Genomic DNA, 13,193 nt, shown 5'->3' with positions numbered 1-13,193 from the left:
GGCTGGGCAAGGATATTAGGAGATAGGAACCAATAGGAAGGAACATGAGGTGGTGTTGAGGAGGGGAGACAGGTCTGACAAATGTCTGGAGTGTGTGTGTGGGGGGATGGGCTGGGGGGAGAACTGTGGTTATAGATTCATAGATACTAAGGTCAGAAGGGACTGACCCTTATGATCATCTAGTCCGACCTCCTGCACAAGCAGGCCACAGAATCTTACCCACCCACTCCTGCGAAAAACCTCTTACCTATGTCTGAGCTATTGAAGTCCTCAAATCGTGATTTGAAGACTTCAAGGCTGGGCAAAGAGACCTGGACTGGAAGCCAGTGGGGATGGGGAACATCAGGAAGGTGGCTGGAGTCTTGGGATGCATGTGACAGAGGCAGATCAGATGAGGAGCTAGGAGGGAACTGGAATGGGCTGGGCAAGGAAACTGGGGGCAAAGAGTCTAGAGGGTTGGGCTGGGAACCAGGAATGGCTAGGCAAGGAGTCTTGGACTGTAAGTGGGGGAAATCTAGGACAGGGACTAGAGATGGGGGGCACTAGGACTTGCTAGACAAGGAGGGAGAGTGGGCTGCTACTTCCTCTTTCTCAAACAGATGAGTGGATTGTGAGCAGAACCTGGGTTCTGCACTTCAACCCATACTGTGCTATCCAGAGTAGCTGAACAGTGAAGGGAGAGGAGGAATTTGTGCTTGTAAGGGCATGACTACACTGCAATAAGACACCCATGGCTGGCCCATACCAGCTGATTTGGGCTCCTGGAGCTTGAGCTGCGGGGCTGTTTAATAGTGGTATAGATATTCAGTTTCAGGCTGCATCCTAAGCTCTGGGACCCTCCCACTTTACAGGGTGCCAGAGCCTGGGCTCCAGCCAGAGCCTGAACATCTACATTGCAATTAAACAGCCCATTAGGCCAAGTCCCACAAACCCAAGTCAGCTGGCATGGACTAGTGTAGACATACCCTAAGTCATATTTCCTTCCCTATGCTGATCTGAGGGTGGCACAACTGCATATTGCCCTTTATTCAGGGCAAGACAAAGGGTGAAATCCTGGCTCTGTTGCAGTCAATGACATAACTCCCATTGATTTTTGTGGAGTCAGAATTGCACCCACAGTCTCAATCTTACCCTCAGTGATTTTTTTTCAAAGTCATACAGCAAATCATTGGTTGATTAGGAAATAGAACCGAGAAATCCATACTCCAGTCTTTTACTCTTACAAGTACAACACACATCTCCAGGTATTATAATCTCAAAATATTACACACACTCCAGACACACTTTCTTACTGTCTTTTAGCTGTAACAAATGTAAGAAATCTAAAACATGCATGTGTATTACTGGAGAGTTTGGGAGAATGTGCAGCTGATAAAGTGGCATATATCAGCATAAACGGTATTAGTACTTAGTATTCATTTTCATTAAAATGTAATATAATTTGTGCACAATTGACTGTTGCTCTTGTTTTCAATGCTAGTGATTCACTTTGATGGCCTGCTCCGAGTAGCGAACCTATTTATTATGGGAAATGAGAAGTGCAACCAATATCTCAAAGGGAAGATTACTGTGAACGAGTCAGAAATTTGCGCTGGGGCTGAGGGCATTGGCACTGGACCATGTGAGGTAAAATAGTATGGTTATAGATAGAGTGCAAGAATCTACAAACATCTGCTCAGGGGTTGTTTTTTACTTTACCAGTATTACTTTCCTGGTGTTTGCCTAATTATTCTCTCTGCATTTAATTTGTAAGTGAAAAGAAAGCATGGATACTATTTCCTTTCAAAAAGAAAAGGAGTACTTGTGGCACCTTAGAGACTAACAAATTTATTAGAGCATAGGCTTTCGTGAGCTACAGCTCTCTAATGTGCCACAAGTACTCCTTTTCTTTTTGTGAATACAGACTAACACGGCTGCTACTCTATTTCCTTTCAATGCACATTGCAAACAAAGGTTTCAGAGTAGCAGCTGTGTTAGTCTGTATTCGCAAAAAGAAAAGGAGTACTTGTGGCACCTTAGAGACTAACAAATTTATTTGAGCATAAGCTTTCGTGAGCTACAGCTCACTTCATTGGATGCATTTGGTGGAAAATACAGAGGGGAGATTTATATACACACACAGAGAACATGAAACAATGGGTTTTATCATACACACTGTAAGGAGAGTGATCACTTTAAGATGAGCCATCACCAGCGGCGGGGGGGGCGGGGGGAGGAGGAAAACCTTTCATGGTGACAACCAAGGTAGGCTATTTCCAGCAGTTAACAAGAACATCTGAGGAACAGTGGGGGGTGGGGGGGGGAGAAATAGTTTTACTTTGTGTAATGACTCATCCATTCCCAGCCTCTATTCAAGCCTAAGTTAATAGTATCCAGTTTGCAAATTAATTCCAATTCATCAGTCTCTCGTTGGAGTCTGTTTTTGAAGTTTTTTGTTGAAGGATAGCCACCCTCAGGTCTATAATCGAGTGACCGGAGAGATTGAAGTGTTCTCCAATTGGTTTTTGAATGTTATAATTCTTGACGTCTGATTTGTGTCCATTTATTCTTTTACGTAGAGACTGTCCAGTTTGACCAATGTACATGGCAGAGGGGCATTGCTGGCACATGATGGCATAGATCGCATTGGTAGATGCGCAGGTGAATGAGCCTCTGATAGTGTGGCTGATGTGATTATGCCCTATGATGGTGTCTATTCAGGGTGAAGTGAGCTGTAGCTCACGAAAGCTTATGCTCTAATAAATTTGTTAGTCTCTAAGGTGCCACAAGTACTCCTTTTCTTTCTCCTTACAGTGTGTATGATAAAACCCATTGTTTCATGTTCTCTGTATGTGTATATAAATCTCCCCTCTGTATTTTCCACCAAATGCATCCGATGAAGTAAGCTGTAGCTCACGAAAGCTTATGCTCAAATAAATGTGTTAGTCTCTAAGGTGCCACAAGTACTCCTTTTCTTATTGCAAACAAAGGTGTCTGTCTGGAAGACTCTTTTCTGCCACCTTGTCTCACATTGGATATTTCCTTATTCTTAGTTCCTCTGAAATCAATGGAACTATGACCCCAATCCAACAAAGTTCTTGAGCACATGCTAAGTTTACTCAGCATGATTAAATCACATGGTTTGGTGGACTGGGATCTGTTTGTGGAGTAAGTATATGCAGTCCAAATAAGGTGGCAACATCAGGCCCCCTGTGAGCAGCAGCAGCAGTTTATCTGAAGTGCCAGTAGGGTTGCAATCAAGTTAGCTGCTGAGCCAAGTCAGGGGTTGACCAAGAAATTAACAAAATAGGTCACCTCATTGTGATGTTGAAAGAGAGAGCTATGAACAGAGTGGAAGCCCTTAGAGTTCCAACCTTCTCAGGGTAGATGTCTCGCAATCTGTGGAACCACTACTGGGATTTAGTGTTTGCAGCTTTATGAAATAGATTAGATTCAGAATTTGGGGCAGTTTTAGTTGTTGCATACACTTCTGGGATATATTGGCATTCATCCTTGATTGTGGTGGGGATCTTACTGGGGAAAAAAGACACAGCAGATGGTAGCTCTGTTCCTAGATAGAAAAGTGGAGCTTTGTGAGAGAAGTTGGTATCTTTCAATTGCATCCTGAGCCAAAGCAAGGTCAAGTGAGGGAGAGTCTTTTCACAGACTTCATTTGAGTTTGAGTCAGTCCCTTTGAGTGGGAATTTGTTAGGATGTAGAGGAAAAGGTACAAAATCCTATTATTGTAGTGATGTATCATTTTTAGACTGACAGTCTGCCAGCTGTGGAGAAGAGAGTCACTAGCATGAGTACACATTTGGTTTAGATGGATACAAGGAAGTTTTAAGTAGTTCAATATAAATAAAACAATGGACTTTTCCCTACCCAAGGACAGCACCAAAACTTGCATGAGGCAGGTCCTGTTTAGGTAGCAGCATGTTAATATGACTCCTCAGTGGGATCATTTTGTTATAACAAAGTATTTTCCTCAAAATTAAACATTATCAATTAGTTCTCATGGTGCTAAGATATAAATGACACACCTGCATAGAAGTCCTCAGGAAATCTAGCTCTTCATTTTTTCATGTAAGAAGAAATGAAGCACATCAATATTAATTATGATTATAACTAGTCGATGGTTTCATTCTTCCTGTGTTTCCCTTGGAGCAATATCTATCAGTATGGAACAAACAGAAAAACAGAGCTATCAGATTAAGGGAAATTAAGTCAGAATGGCAGGTGAAAGCCCAGCAGACAATAAATATTTCACTAGCAGGTTTGGTGATGCTATAATAATACAGGCATAGTCTGTGAATTAGCCTGCAATCAGCAAGAGCTAAGAAAACAGCTGTATTTGGAAGAGGTCAATCAAGAGGTTAATTCTGAAGTGATCTGGAGAGGATACAAGGATTGTTATCTTTTATGTTTTAAGGCAGTATTTCAAGATCCGATGCAAACACTTCTTAGTGCCCAGTCCTGCAGTCCTTACTCGCTGGCATCAGTGAATGAAGACTGCATGATTTTATCATTCATTAGCTAATCAAAACTTAAAGAATGTCATCGCTAACTAAGGGCTTGTCGACACAGTGCATTAGTGAGCAACAGAGGGATATAAATTCTAGTTACGCTAGTCTGTTGCACACTGGACTGTATGGACCCTGCAGAGGCACACTAAAAGTTTTCTAGTACATGCTAACATGATACTGTTTATAATGGCTCTACATTAGCATGCACTAGGGAATTTTTCTTATGTGCCAGCAGGTTCCACCCAGGCCAGTTAGTGCACAACATGCTAGTCCACACATGCAAAATTCCCATCATACATGTAGAGCTTGGATTGATGCATGTGTGTACCACCCATTAAAAATAATGAGTTATGGGGTTCATTGAGGAGAGAAGAAGTCCTCTCCTTTTTATAGCTGTGGCTAATTCATTTCTGAATCATTCTTGGTGGTGGCCTTTGCCATCTGTGCAAATGCATGCAGCTCTATGTACCCAGGGGGCCTTGCTGCCCAACATGTGACAGAGGGATAGCACTGCTGGCTCTCTCAGAACCCTTCTATCAATAGCCTGGCATTGCACCAGAGATTTTCCAACCATCTGTCCTGTTTGCTGGATGGCTTTTATGTACACTGTACATATTTTGCACTTGCCAGGTAGCTGAGAGAAAGAAGCAATATTGTTTGTATGTAGAAATTTGGAAGAATTACAATCAGTGGTGAAGAGGTATCTGGATGGGGGTCTCTCTTGCATGGCTCTTTGCATAGAGGCCTGACAAAACCTAGGGCCAACCCTGCTGTTTGTTTATATAGGCCCTGTTTGTGATGCTCTGCATAAATGAAGATATCATGCCTTAGATAGTCTTACCAAAGGTTCCTAGAGTAGGGTGCTACCCAATAGCTCATAGAAAACAAGGGGGAATTGGGTCTTTTAGCAGTTCACAAATTAATGTTCTTTATTTCTCTTTTCCTAGAGGGATTATGGTGGCCCCTTGGTCTGTGAACAAAACAGGATGAAAATAATAGTGGGTGTTATCGTTCCTGGCCGTGGATGCGCCATTCCAAATCGTCCTGGGATTTTTGTCAGAGTGGCATATTACTCCAAGTGGATACGCAAAATCTTGTTGACGTACAAATCTGAGTTATAGCTGAATATTTCACACAAAACCACCAATTCCATTCACATGAAGATTTCAGAGAGCATGAAATTAATGTGTAATGTAAAGATCCATGATTTTTTAAAAAAAACTACTTGATAGTCAAGTTTCCTGATCTTCTATTGATATTTATGGGTGTTTTCTGAAGATTTTGTCTATCAGTGTTGTTTTATAGATGTTGAAGTGAGCTACAGTATCTGCAAGTATGGTGACATATCTCCTGAAGATACTTGAATGGATAAACAAAATTGAAAAGATACTATTGCTGAATGCAGAAGTGTTTTGTGGAAATAGCTCATGTGGCCTCTTTAGGCTGCTTCTTCAGATCAGCTTGTCTATGAGATACAAAGAAAGCTTGTTTTCTTTAACACCCCTTACTCTTGCTATGTACCATATACACTCTCTGTTTGTGGCAAAAGTTCTATTGAGAGCTGCGTGCATTGATCAAGAACAGCGTATATGGAACTAATTCTCTTCCCCCATATGCAGAATTTAAATGTTAAATGCTAAGCTTAAAAAATAATCTCTTTATTTGCTCATTTCATTGTGGGCCTGCAAGCCCTCCATGAGCAGAGCTCTCACTGAAATCAATGGGAGCTCCTTTTACATAGGATTTATAGGATCTGGCTCTGTACTTCGGTCCTAAGGGATATTACAATATACCCTATGGATAAGGGACAAGACAGAGAAACGGGTTGATTAGCAACTTATCAATCTTTTTTTAATTGTTCCAGGATACATCTACTCTGCAGCTGGACGTATAATTCACTGCTCAGGTAGATTTACACAAATCTATGCATGCTAGATTTGATTGAGCTAGCATGTTAAAAATAGTGTAGCTGTGGTGGTGCTGGCAATGTCATGGGATAACTTCCTGAATACTTATCTAGAGTCACTGGTGGGATTGCAATCAGGTGGCTAGCCCATGCTGTTGTGGCTACCCTGCTATTTTTAGTGTGCTAGCTCAATCAAATATGGAACTGCACCTCCAGCTGCAGTGTAGATGAACCCTCATATTTAAAAAACACCTAAACGTGTATTTCATAGGATCCCAGGAATGTATCCTCATTAGCTAATGACAGACCATTTTTACTGTTAAAATTAATTGCATTGAAATAGAGAGTTTAGTGCCAGATTTCTCAGTAACTCAAGGGGAATAACTCTGGATTTACAGCAGGGTAGTAAGAGTAGAATCTGACCATGAGCTGATAGAATCAATAGGGGGGGAAAAAAGAATACTGTTGTCATTAATGCATTTAAAACCAAATTGTGCCCTCCGGTATGCCTGAGGGCATTGGAAATTACATACTCAGTCTGAAGGCATAATTTCAGCCCTTCATATTTAACAAACAGAACCACTAAAACAACCAATATTTCAAATCAAATGGAACACATCTTTTGATTTCAGTAACATTAAATATGTTTTATTTATAGGTGTTTTATTATCTTTAAGATAAACCTAAACATTTGGTTAAACAATACATCTCTGGTAGAACTCCTTTGAAGCCAATAGAATTATTGCAGAGATGAATCTGGCCTGTTGTAAAGTATGCAACATGTCACTAATGGTGTAATTACTTGTGTTACATGTCTGCTTGCACACCTAGGGCCATAATTTTCCATACTAAAGATGAAGCAAGAGAACAAATAGTCAACATTTATGAGGTTTCCTTGTGCTCCTTTAGAATATGTATTGTGTAGCTAAAAGTACTAAACAATTAACAAATGGCAATATTTTACGTTAGATGGCACTAATTACCATGTACCTGCTGGAAAAAATGATACACTATATAATCCCATTGTACTTACTACTGTACATTAAATTGCATAAGGAACTTCATTGTTACTTTATTCATGAACTATGTAAATGCATATGTTTCAGATAGCAGACTGTAAAGTATGTACCATATCTAACTACATAGCCCCTAAACTGACATCACTGTGTAAAAGTAAAGAACGTTTCACCTTAATTACATGCAAGTGACATAGGGCTGAATCCTGCCTTGGTAAAAATAACTATGCAGGGAGCTGCCTTGGGAGGCTGTGAAGGTGCTGATTCCCCAAACTGTCCCTCATCAGCATAGCATTTCGACTTTAATGGGACTTAACTATATAGTTAAATACTTTCCTGAATAGTACCCAAACCAATCTACTGGCACAAAGCAAGAGGTCTTGCAGCAAGCAGATAAATAGGCATGTTCCTGAAAATCCTTCCTCATGTGAGTAGTCCCACTGACCAAAATGGGACTACTCACATGAGTAGGACTACTCATAAGGACTTCTAGGTTCTGGCTCATTACTTGTATGCCTGGATGTTAGCTGGGTGTACCTCCCACTCGGTCTGCTAGTGAAGGGGATTAGGCTTCATACACTCTCCCTCTGGCTCCTCTTGTTTTCCAGTGCAGTAGAGGGCAGGATTTAGCCTGTAGCACTTACAAGAAATTGTTGCCATTTATGTAAAGTGTATATTCTCATTAAATATGTGCTGACTATATCTTAATGAAAAGGATTAACTTTTAAGGAGAGATGAGGAACTCCAAGTGAGTTTTTACTTTGTGCCATTGAGAAAAGCGTGGATAAAGTATACAATGACATATTTACTTTTCCTATTCTAAGACTTGTTATGTGCTCACTGTATTATATTTGCAGGCATTTTGTTATGTCTACCAACAAAATAAAATAAATTGGATCCTAAAGTATTTTTAGTTATAATCTTCTGCTGTTGCAGAGGACAATGTGATTTTATATATATATATATATATATATATATATATATATTATATATATATATGATAAATATACTGTTTTTTTGTTAGATAATGTGTAAGGATTTTACCTGTTGTTCTGGCAGCATCTCAGTAAAATGAGTTGTGAGAGTCAATGCTCTAGAACTTAATGTGTTTGTAAGCACTTGCTTATCAGGTACATGCGCTCTCTCTCAGTACAGAGGGAATTTGACACTCTGAAAAGCAAGGAAAGAGAAGAATAATGACGTGATAATTAATTTGTACTTCATTTATTCCTGTGAATATTTCTTGTTGGTACCAATGGTACTGTACCAGGCAAATGTTAGAGCTACAGTATTCTCCTTCAAAAGGACATTGTTAAGGGATTTTTTTCATTGTTTTAACAATATTTTTTAAAACAACTAGGGGCCTGATCCAGTGCTCATTGAAGTAACAGGAAAGCCTCTTACTGACTTAAATGGGCATTTCCTGGGCTTTGTGGATGCAGTTCTGGCCAGGGCCACATTTAAGAGAAAAATTGGGTGGTAGTTGTATAAAGGGTATGAAACATGTAATTAGGAAAAAACCTCCATCACTAACATTGTCTTAACCCAAATTCAGCCTTTGTTTTTCAAATATTTGATCCCTGCAAGAAGGATAACTAGTCCCGGGGCTGGGATAACAGACAAAAGTATAATAAATAATTGACATGGGACTTGGAAAAACTTAGGGGCTGGTTCTGCCCCATTAAAGTCAATGGAGCTTTATTATTGATTTTCTTTGAGCACTGGATCTGGATTTGTTACTGCAAACCTCCTCTCCAGACTTTTTTCCCTTGACCCTAATCTGAAAACAAATTCATGACTCCCCGGGGAATTAGAGCTCTGAGTGGTCTTGATGCTGCTGGAATCCTTTCCCCGGGTTTAAGATGAGAGCTCTCAAGGGAAATCCTGAAAACCCTTACTCCTGCACGTAGTGCCATGGAATTTCATGGGGTTACTCATGCAATTGAGGGTTTTTAGAATAATACCCAAAGTTTTCTGTGAGGGACACAATCCACTCGGGCAAAAATGCCCATTGAAATCAGTGGATATTTTTTTTGCCAAAAGACTGCAGCACCAGGCTTGAAGGTTGCTCTGTAGTGTCTAAGATGGCCACACTTCCATTTACATAATCCCCAAATATCAAAAGGCATGAAAATCATATCGCCTTAGAAGTCTGAATATGAACAGATCCCATTGGAAGTCAATGGGAGTTTTGGCAGCATATAGTCTGTTGGACTTGTCATTAAATGTTTTCTTACCAATTATTTTCTTCCTTCACATGCACTGGTATAATACTGTATCACAAGTGTTGGGGCTGCTGACAAGAACTAACATTGCTTTTCACCCTACCTTTACAGTGTCTCTTTATAAATAGGCTCATGGACATATGACTGTGGAGTTTCCTAATTTGGAATCTGACTTCAGGGAGCAGTCAGTGAAATGCTGTGGATGGTTTGATTCTTTTTCTTGTATTTAAATAGGAACATATTAATGTTGCCTATTGAATAAGACTAGCTGAATGCCTATCAAAAAGGGAACACTGTTTTTATAACTTCTATTACAAAAATTCTGTAATTAATGGCATTGTTAGTTAACAAAGTTGGTATTTTTGTAACCTTTATCCTTATTATTCTTAATAAAATATTTTATAAAAAACCCCACCCAAATCAGGATCAGATTTCTTATTTGGGGTTTGGAAATTGTATTGTTGGGCAGAGGCGCTAATGCCCTTGGAAAAAAAACAAGAAGCCCAATTCTGACTTCAGGGGCTGAGTTTTGGATGTGCAAAGGAAGTAGGATGGGGGTCACATAGACAATCTTCCCTTGATGCATATTCAATGCTACCAGTACCAGTTTGCATATAAAAGGAGGAGTTGACCCCCAATTCAGGATTGGATCCCACCAACCCACCTCAGACGTCCCAATCAGAATTTTGCACTCAGAATGAGGGCATGGGTCCCAAAAGATGGAAGTATTTAAAAAAAAAAAAAAGGAACTTACAGGAAACATGCAATTAACACTGAGCATTCCACATGAGTGCATTCCACACTTACAAGGAGATGCATAGCACCTTACATAAATAGCAGCGACCCAGCATCCTCAGAATTCATCTTGTTTACCTCATTGTAGTTTAGGATATAGAACAATTGTCCTCTGTCACTTCAGTATTGTACAGAAGTGTGTATTGCTGCTACTAATTTTTAGTTTGGGGTTAAAAGTCTAGTCCTTGGTTTTTAAAAATCAAAGTGGGTGCAAACCAAAACCTTAGTTGAGTTTTTTTTTTGGACAGGTTTCAGAGTAGCAGCCGTGTTAGTCTGTATTCGCAAAAAGAAAAGGAGTACTTGTGGCACCTTAGAGACTAACAAATTTATTTGAGCATAAGCTTTCGTGAGCTACAGCTCACTTCATCGGATGCATTTGGTGGAAAAACCATCTGATGAAGTGAGCTGTAGCTCACTAAAGCTTATGCTCAAATAAATTTGTTAGCCACAAGTACTCCTTTTCTTTTTGAGTTTTTTTGACATCCAAATCCAGATCTGAATTTGGCCAAAGGCCCCAACTTCATTAATGGTAAAAAACAAAAATTGGTTAAAAAATGCACACATTTTGGGGTGTTTGAAGTCTGGATTTGAATTTTGTATCTTGAATCCACTGTTTTAAAAAAAGTTTTCTAAGTGACATTTTGAATTAGTGTTTCTTATCCATGACTACTGAAGTCCATGAGAATTTTGTCACTAATTTCAGGAATCCAGGTTTGCCTTTTTTTTTAAAAAATTAGGAATACAAATGATATGATACAAAAATGAACTGTTACCATATTGTCTCAGTGAAAGTGGTGATAATGCTTAGGTAACCTCATAGAAGTGTTGTGAGAATTAGCTAATGTTTGCATAGCAGTTTGGAGAGATAAAGCCCTGCTAAGTGTTATTGCCATCATATTAAATTCACTGGTTCGTGCTTTGTTATCTATGGGAGCTCCAAGAATAGTGCACTCTGAACATGCGGGAGGAAAGCCCAGAAAAATGCTTAGTGTTTGTTTTCTGAAATCCTCATGTAAACACAGCAGGCCATTAAGCAATGCCCTGATGTATATCACCCCTGCCTTCAAAAGTGCCAATCTCTGGACAGCTACATTATAATAAAAGCCTTTTGCAATAAATAAGAAAGGAAACATCTGGAAACAAATATGGCAAACCATAAAAAGGTTAATACCAAATAAGCTCTAAAATGAATAAATAAAATCTTTTATGTGGTCTCACTTTTTATAACGTGGGATATATGGTGTGAAAAGGTCCCCTAGCATAATCTAATAGCCTCGGTTTGCTTAAAAATGATCCATACTGTTTCAAAACACTTGAAGTGCAATGACTTCTCCAGATGCACACAGAGACTGTAATGTACACTGCACTTTAGAGGGCAAGGGCCTGCTCTTCCTCCCATTGAAATCAATGGCAAACCCCATTTGAGTCTAGCGGTTAGACCCCAAAGTCTGCTCCCCTTGTTCACCTGAGCATTTATTTCCACTGACTACAGTAGAATTACTCTAGGTCCTGATTCAGCAAAGCACATGCTTCAGCCCTGTTGAAGTGCTTTGCTGAATTGGCCCTAAAGCATAAAATGAACAGGATTTGTTCATTTGTTGTCTGTTCAACCACTTTTTCCGTATATATGCATGTTATATGTAGTTTGAATTCCAGGGGCTGTAATTTTCTTACACGCAAATAAACTAGTTGTTCTAGATGGAATTACACCTCCCCTCCTCCCAGTAATTGCATTTATTAAGAGAACAATTATTAGGTGTTGAGCAGTCCATCGTTTCAGCCTAAATGGAGGACACCTGTCAAGAGGTGCTAGTATTTCTCAGCAAGGGGTATTTCTTCTAGCCTATAGTGCATTTGGTTGGGTGGCTTAGGACAGTGCATTTCTGGAGGAAAGTTTTATAAAGCCATATGCAGGTGGTTAAGCTCAGAAACATGAACTTATAAGTGTTAGGGACTGTATGGGGGCTAGTAAAAAGAAAAACTAAGGCTACAGAGATTTTCAGTGATTTGGGGGATGAGGTTTTTGTCACTGGTGATAAGAGTTTACTTTAAATAGCTAATATGGTTTAGATTATATTAGTTGGAAATTTCCCCATCTGGTTTTGTTTCCTGGAGGATTGAGGTCATGTAATACAACCACGGGGGTGGACGGGGTTTAATGTATCACATAAGCTTTGTTAATGTAGACTGTGTCAGCATGTGCTCATCAGGCCTGGTGCGTAAATGTGCCATCTGCTGCACAGTCACGAGTTTCACAACAGTGTTACTCCATGGAGTAGCTAAAATGCTTTCACTTCTACTTTTTTTTTCAGCTAAAGGAAAACTTGGAAAGGCTGCTGCTTAGCTCAGTGTAAGCAATCTGCTGAGTGAAGTCTACCGCAATAAATAAAAAAGAGGCTTTTAATTATAAACCCCTTTTTTAAAAACCTTAATTTTGGGGGGCCTTATTTGCATTGCCTCTATGTAACAAAGTATCTTAGGAGCAAATGTTTGCTTTTTGAGTGAACTGGCTGGCATTTGAGCCAATGAGCTTATGGAGAATGGGGATGCCAAGACTGCTTCTCCTATAGGCTGTGCCTGCGGCGCCACACAGGACCATAACAATTGACTTAAACAGTTGAGGATGCTGCCACTCATAAGATTGGATGCTTGTTTTTCACTTTTCTGCCACATCATTTCACCGCAACATTCACCAGTTGCTTGCGTCCGTCCCTACTGAGGCTGGCTGTGAGAGTGCATCCATGCA

The 13,193-nt window shown here is 39.8% G+C and overlaps 1 protein-coding gene across 2 annotated transcripts in view; it reads left to right on the top strand.

The window, feature by feature from the left end:
* HGF (hepatocyte growth factor) overlaps nt 1–8,884 on the top strand; it is an 81,963-nt gene extending 73,079 nt beyond the window's left edge. For both annotated transcript variants that reach the window (XM_038414031.2, XM_038414041.2), the window contains exons 17-18: nt 1,481–1,626; nt 5,453–8,884. In XM_038414031.2, coding sequence (XP_038269959.1) covers nt 1,481–1,626; nt 5,453–5,626 — 320 coding nt within the window. In that variant the 3' untranslated portion in view covers nt 5,627–8,884. The remainder of the gene's footprint in view (nt 1–1,480; nt 1,627–5,452) is intronic.
* The last annotated feature ends 4,309 nt before the right edge of the window (nt 8,885–13,193 follow it).

This window comes from Dermochelys coriacea, chromosome 1 (genome assembly GCF_009764565.3).
Source record: "Dermochelys coriacea isolate rDerCor1 chromosome 1, rDerCor1.pri.v4, whole genome shotgun sequence".
Lineage (NCBI taxonomy): Eukaryota > Metazoa > Chordata > Testudines > Dermochelyidae > Dermochelys > Dermochelys coriacea.
Note: the sequence above shows the minus strand (reverse complement) of the source record. Positions and strands in the feature narration are given on the sequence as shown.